Genomic DNA, 7,261 nt, shown 5'->3' on the forward strand with positions numbered 1-7,261 from the left:
ATGGCATTTGCTGCAGTCTGGAACTGCTAAAGATAGATGTCTGGGCCTGGGAAAAGTTTTAGAGACCATTGAGCACGGCCTAAGGTCCGATCTTCTTGACTCTATTTCCCCATTGTGCTATTTCCTTTCTGAACAGGAGAATTCTTTGAGCGCTGCGCTTTGCTCACCTAAAAGGCAGTTGGAGGTGTAGGTTTAGCGATCAGAAGAGAGGCTGATATTAGAGAGAACGTTTGAGAATCGGGCTCAGAGGCGGGAAGGAAGCCAAGGGCATGGATGAAATGAGGCATCTGGGCATCCTTCTAGTTCTTGGGTTTAACCTAGTCAAGAGCGTTTTCTTCCTCGCGGGCTGCTTTCCGCCGAAAGGACTCTGTGAAGACGTGCAGAGGTTAGATTTACCTCCACGACAAGGTCAAAATCACGATCACGGTGAAGATCTGGATGAAATTCAGGAGGGTCCGACCCAGCGGCCGCCGGCCGGGGCTGCTCCAGGAGCCACTTGCGATGTTGGGGCTTCGCAGACCAGGGCCGAGGGTGGAGGGAGTGTAGCCGGCGGGGCTCGCTGGGGCTGACGCGCGGCCCCGGGCCCCGGGCTGGGCGGCGGGGTGTCTCCCTGGGGCGCTCAGCTTCAGACTTAGGGGCGGAGCGGGGCTAGGAGCTCCACAGGCACCGGCCTGGGGCGAGGGAGGAGGGGAAGGAGCGGAGGACCGCCCCGGGGGTGGGTCCGAGTGCACGCCGCTATAAAGAGGCCCCCCGAGCGTTGCGGAGCCCCATCGCTCCGTACCCAGGAAAGGCGGGGAGGCGAGGTTCGGACGCCCGGAGGAGACGCGGGATGGCTGCGCCCCGGGGACTGCTGCTGCTGCAGCTGCCGCTGCTTCTCCTGGTGCTCTGGGACAGCTGGAGCCCCACCTCCGCGGGCATCTACTACCGGGAGGGCCAGAGTTGCTACCGACCGCTGCGGGGGGACGCACCCCAGGGGCGCAGGTGGGCAGGGGCCTCTTCACCCTGGGAGCGCGGTGCCTGGGGCGCGCGCTTCCTCCTCTGCTCCATCCGCGAGTGGCACCGAGGGTAGAGGGAGGGCCAGAGCCCTAGCTGAGAGCAGGGGCCCGAGTGTCCTGGGAAGTTTTAGGGTGACCCCTCCCCCCTGCAAAGGACAACGGTCCGGCCCGGGCGAGGCTGCTGAGGCGGCTCCCCTGCGGGCTCAGCCTGGGACTTGGCACACGCCTGGCCCTGGGTGGGGGTGGGGAGAAGGTGCGTGTGCGTGTGCGTCTGTATGTGCACGCGCGCGAGCACACATATGTGAATTTGTGTACGGTACGGAAAGACGAGTGGGGGTTAAGGAAGGCAGGGGGCCTCCCGCCTGGCACGGGTCCCCTCAGCCTGGCACGGCTCCCCGAGGTGATTCCTGCTCCCTCCCCATTAGGACCTATCCCAGGCCCCACGAGTACTTGTCTCCCTCTGAGCTGCCCAAAGCCTGGGACTGGCGCAACGTGAACGGGGTCAACTATGCCAGCATCACCCGGAATCAGCACATCCCTCAGTACTGCGGCTCCTGCTGGGCCCACGGCAGCACCAGCGCCCTGGCAGGTGGGTCACAGGGCAGGGCAGGGCACGGATCGGATTTGCGCCAGATTGGAAGGAAAGACGCCTCTTCTGTTCGTGCCAGTGTTGTGGGGAGTTTGGGGTTCTCTGCACTTGATCCTAGAACTTTCCCAAGGCAGAGAAAAGCGGCTGATCCACTTCCCCCTTGATGACTGGGCATCTGCGCGTCCGCCCGTCCGAGATTCTTCGAGTTCACAACATTTCAAAACTGGCCTGTTGGGTGACTCAGACCCACCCGACCTCGCGTGTTCCCTTCTGCTCTCTCTTCCTGATTCGGCTAAGAGAAACCTAATTTTACTAACTTGGTTATTGAACATCCCTCCCCCCCCAACAAAACAAAAGGCTCGTGGCGCTGGTAAAAAGTTCCCTGGGAAAAAACCAAACACAAAACTCGTGTCACTTAGAAAGTCTTTGTTCTTGAGAAGTAAACCATTCACCTTTAACTAGAGGCTTGAAACTCTTCCCTGCATCAGATCAATGCCCTTTCCTGGGCTAAGACCTGTGGGTATTTTGGGGGGGGCGAGGGGAGCGGGAAGAGAAGAGGGCTGCAGCCAGGAATAGGCGAGCCATTGGCCCGATAATCGCGAAAATACTTTGGACCCGGAACCTCAGAAGCAAAAGGAGGAATTTTGACTAGTTGTTAAAATATAGAATTTCCTCAAAGTGTTTTCCCTCCCGGTCTTTACCCCTCAGCTCTTCTTTCTGGCTGTTACGTAACTTAGTGTATCGGTGGAGTACTTCTGAAGTAGGAGATGGGGGTGAAAAGGTCCAAAGGCTGGAAGGCTGACCTTGCTTAGATTTCTCTTCTGCCGATGAAATACATGCTCAGCCTTTAGGGGACAGGGGGAGGGCGAGCTCCTCGTGAAGTCAGCAGGACCCAAAAGTTTTGGTTTCAGTGGGAATCACTGTTCACCATGGCATGACTCCGTTTTCCTTCCTGTTTCTCTAGCTATACTGGGAAGGAACAGGATGAAAGTTCCATTAGTCTCTCTAAGAGAAGTGTTGGGGAGGAAGCTTTCTGGGTTTGTCTTGGAAGGAAAAGACAAGTCAGCAGGAATTTCATTCGTCAGGCTGAGGCCCCCTAGGAAAACAGGCTTAATCACATGAGGACTGCTTTTGCTTGACAAAGAGAGGCAATGTGGTAATTAATAGAAAGCAGAATTCTAAGGTAGGAAGACCAGGGGGTCAAGTCCTGTCCCTCACATGCTGTGTGTGCTGTAAGCGACTCTTAAAGATTATATTACTACAAGCAGGTGCCAGTCTGCATGGTTGAAGGGCTTTCCTCATCCCGGAGTTCTCAGTCATTATCCCTAGTAATTTCCAAATTTCTTCCACTATCCAGAGGACCACTTCCACAAAGATTTTAAAATATGAGGGGAAGATAGTTTATCAAAATAAAAAAAAAATCAAGGTTTTTCTGATAGTATATGTGATATTTATTTCATTTTTCCCATAATCCCCCTACCTCTGCAAAGGAGAAACGTGCATTATTTTTTTCCAAATTTCTCCAGGACCAAACTTGGTCATTCTAATTTCACAAGATTCAGATTCGTTGTACTTGTTCCTCCTCTTTACATTGTTCTAGTTTTATGTGTCAGATTTAATCGTAGTTTATTTAAGAGTTTCTGGGCCACTTTTCCCCACCATTAATGTTGTATTAAGTCAAACATGACATTTGCATTTTGAAGCCAAATAGAAATGATCCTTGAATTTTTTTTCACAATGGTTCCCCTTCAAAGTGGTATAGATGACTGAGCTTTGATTGTAATTTAAAAATCAGTGAGCAGCCCCATTCGGTTCCTGCTAGTTCCTAGCACTAGCACTGTCCCTCTTTTGTTAGAGGTGGGGAAGAGGGACAAAGTACCAGTACACAGTCATATACTGGAATCTTGTTGTAATGGGATCCTTGTTTGAAATCAGCTCCCCTAAGGAGGTCCATTTGTGTCTTAATTAAATCCTTTGGTGTAAGCCAAGGTGTCATTCGGATACTAGATGCTACTCTGTATTGAAGTTAGTCATATTTGTAACCATTGTTTCTACTTCGGGCTTCCTTTTATGTTCATTTTATTCTATCTGGGGAAAAGACAATTGAAAAAAACATTAAAAGCTACCATTGAACATCAGTGCAAAAAACCCGAAATTTGCCTGGTAATTAAAAAAGAAACTTTGTGGCACAGTTAATAGTGCCTGACTTAGGCTTGTATTCTGACACTTGCGAGCTGTGCGACCCTTGGCAAGTCAGCCTCTCCAAAAGCCTCAATAGGAATGTTAATAGTATCTCTACACAGGGATGTCTTCTAACTAGTTCTAAACTGCTTGAGTGGACTTAAATTTTCAGTGTGCATTTATACCTCAGAAACTGGCAATCAGCTAAAAATCCGGGCTTGATTTATTATAATAGCTAACATTTATATAGCATTTACTATGTACCTGGTATTATTCTAAGCAGTTTACAATTATTACCTCATTTGATCCTTACAACAACTCTGGGAGATAAGGGCTATTATTATCATCCCCCTTTTACAGGTAAGGAAACTGAGGCAAAAAGGGCACAGTGACTTGCCCAGGGTCATATAGCTAATGCATGTCTGAGGCTGGATTTGAACTGGGGTCTTCCTGACCCTAGGACTAGCATTCTACCCAGTGCATCACCTAGCTTCCTATTGTTGATTATACAGACTTGAGGAAAAATTAAACTGATAATATATATATATATATACATTATCTCCCTCTCCCTTACCCGTTATTAAGCCTTTATTAGCATACCTCTATGTTGGTTCATAAACACTGCTTTAGCTCCACAGGTGTGTGGAAATTGAAATCATAATCTAATTGATAATAACAATAGTAAATAACTGATATTTACATGGTGCTTTAAGGTTTGCAAAGTGTTTTACCTCCATTGTCTTATTTGAGCCTCAAAACCTGCCTAATCTCCCTTACAGGCTTGTTGAGGATCAAATGAGATAATGTATATAAAATATTTTACTGTACTATGTAAAGTTAGCTACTATGATATAAATTTTTGTTTAAAAAAGAAAACTTTTAATAAACTTAAATTTGGCAACCCCTCTTCCCCACCCCCTCATATTTGGAAATAACTCTGACTCAGAAGTAGTTGATTGTCTAACAATGTGGTTAGATTTTTAAACATGTATGAGGTACTTTCCTTGCTGTTTACAAAGACAGACCTCATACTGGTCAAAAAAAAATACAAGGGAACTTTTTTTTTTAAAAAAAGCTTTTAGTAGGAAAAGAATTGTTCTGAGAGAACTGTATCCATATTGCCCATTTCTCCATGAAACCAGTTTGGTCTGCAGCTGTAGAATGCAGCAAATCCAAGTGACCCAGATTGTTCATAATTATTTGTCAACTTCATTTGCTACTAACTTTGATTGGAAAACATCTTTTTTTCTGGTGTAGTATTGAGGGCTTTCTGAAAGTTCCTGAAAGGTAAAATGCTGGGACTTTTTGTTACAGATCGAATCAACATTAAGAGGAAGGGAGCCTGGCCATCTGCACTCCTGTCTGTGCAACATGTGATTGACTGTGGCAATGCTGGGTCCTGTGAAGGGGGGAATGACCTGCCTGTGTGGGAATATGCTAACAAGCATGGCATTCCTGATGAGACCTGCAACAACTACCAGGCCAAAGACCAGGGTAGGCAAGCAGTTTTCAAAGTCATCATAAATGTATAATTAGCCTAAGTAGGCTGCTTTGTAACAATCCACTTCAAAAAGCTAATGATTATTTATTGGCATTTTGATTTACTAAACATGAGGCAGTATTTCTATGTGAGGGACACAGGAAGTGCCCCTCACTTCCTATCCTCATCTCATTTTGTCTCATTCCTTTTCTTACCACCTTCCTCCTCCTTCACCTTTTTATTCTTTCTACGCCCTACTTGGGGCAAGATACTAGTCAGTCTAGGAAATGGGTTCTTTGATTACTTTTCTATCATGTGGAAGGTGGCTACTTTTCACTGACTGCCAGGAATAAGAAAAAGCCCAAAAAATTTTGTTATGTCATAGCACTCTAAGGAGCTTGCCCTTAGTGATCCCATTAAAAAAGTAGATGTTCTGACGAGCTTATTTCTCTCCTTTATCAACCTTTAAATGACTATTTTCTTTTGTAAGTGGGAAAAGCAAGTTCTTGCTTTAAAAGTTTTTGCCTTATTTAGAACTTCTTAGAATGTTGATTCTCATCTCAAGGTTTATCTAATTTTGCCTGCAGAATGTGACAAGTTTAACGAATGTGGCACATGCAATGAATTCCAACATTGCTATTTTATCAAGAACTATACCCTCTGGAAAGTTGGGGACTATGGTACCCTATCCGGGAGAGAAAAGATGATGGCAGAAATATATGCAAATGGTCCTATCAGGTAAAAAAAAAAAGGAGTCTGCCTTTCTTTCCTGTTTTTTTTTGTTTCTGGGGTTTGTGATAGGAGTTGGAAAAGCCCAGGATTTGGGGACATGAGCAACTGTTGTTAGAATGTCAAAAACATGTACAGTTTAGCAAGGGAGACCTTTGAACTGAATGACCTAGATGATGTGAAGTTTCGTTTAACTTGAATTTAGCTGATACTTTGGGGGAAAATCAGCCTAAGTATTATATGCTTTTTTCCTTTCCTTTTAGTTGTGGCATAATGGCAACAGAAAGCATGGATAACTATACTGGTGGAATCTATTTTGAATACAATCCTAGACCCATGATAAACCATATCATTTCTGTGGCTGGGTGGGGTGTTAGTGATGATGGAACAGAATACTGGATTGTCCGGAATTCATGGGGTGAACCCTGGGTAAGTTCATTTCCCAAGTGAAACATCATAAAGGGATTTGATGTTTTAGATCACTCAGCCTTTATTTTAGGGTAGTGTAAGATAACAGATCAGGCTACAAATGATGTTGAGTCTTGTAGAATGTGTCATGGAGTGAGACCTACTATAATCCCCTTCCTTGTAATTCTGCAAGTTAATATTTAAGTGTTATTTGCTTCCTTTTTAAGTTGAATCCATTTTTGTCCTTTTTCAAGAAATTAATATTGTAATGAGATGTAACCAGGAAATATAGGATAGAGTTTATAGTAAAGGTCAGATAAGGACAAATGAATAGGCCCAAGTTTCTCACGTCTATGAATCTTCCCAGTTTAAATATCAATCTTCCTTCTGGGAGTAGATACTTGTAATATAGAGGAACTGGCACATACATGGGGTAATAATACTCTTAATACCCTTTTTTTCCCTAACAGGGTGAAAAAGGTTGGATGAGGATAGTAACCAGCACATTTAAAGATGGGCAAGGCAGTAAATACAATCTTGCTGTTGAAGAGTCCTGTTCATTTGGGGATCCCATAGTTTAAGTTTTATTAAGTATGACTAGCTGTTTCTAATCATCTTACCTCACAATGCAGCCCCGTGGATCACATCTTTAAGTATTTAGTTAAACATACTTCCAAAGGTGGAAGTATACAAAATCACTGTTTTTGTCTTGTCCTCAGAAAACTGATCTATAATGTTTACCAAAATCTATACAGGGTTATTTGTTATAATAAATTACTTTAGAAAAAGTGGAAAGCTATTCTTTTAAAATTTATGCGTTTTGTCACCTTTATGTCAATATGGTATCCTGAATAAGAAAGAAACATGCTGGGAACACTA

General features: G+C 44.8%; 1 protein-coding gene across 1 annotated transcript; it reads left to right on the plus strand.

Moving 5' to 3' along the window:
- The first annotated feature begins 706 nt into the window (after nt 1-706).
- Nucleotides 707-7,177, plus strand: CTSZ (cathepsin Z). The gene is made up of 6 exons (XM_072633430.1): nt 707-981; nt 1,421-1,584; nt 5,080-5,259; nt 5,833-5,983; nt 6,238-6,403; nt 6,853-7,177. The coding sequence occupies exons 1-6, from the start codon at nt 830-832 to the stop codon at nt 6,961-6,963; spliced, it is 924 nt and encodes a 307-aa protein (XP_072489531.1). The 5' UTR covers nt 707-829; the 3' UTR covers nt 6,964-7,177.
- The last annotated feature ends 84 nt before the right edge of the window (nt 7,178-7,261 follow it).

This window comes from Notamacropus eugenii, chromosome 1, assembly GCF_028372415.1.
Source record: "Notamacropus eugenii isolate mMacEug1 chromosome 1, mMacEug1.pri_v2, whole genome shotgun sequence".
Lineage (NCBI taxonomy): Eukaryota > Metazoa > Chordata > Mammalia > Diprotodontia > Macropodidae > Notamacropus > Notamacropus eugenii.

Excerpts from the sequence above, each read along its gene's own strand:
- CTSZ (XM_072633430.1), top strand. The coding sequence starts at position 830 with ATGGCTGCGCCCCGGGGACTGCTGCTGCTGCAGCTGCCGCTGCTTCTC. Across the intron at positions 5,260-5,832 it reads CTACCAGGCCAAAGACCAGG|AATGTGACAAGTTTAACGAA; the intron begins GTAGGCAAGCAG and ends TTTTGCCTGCAG. Across the intron at positions 5,984-6,237 it reads TATGCAAATGGTCCTATCAG|TTGTGGCATAATGGCAACAG; the intron begins GTAAAAAAAAAA and ends CTTTCCTTTTAG.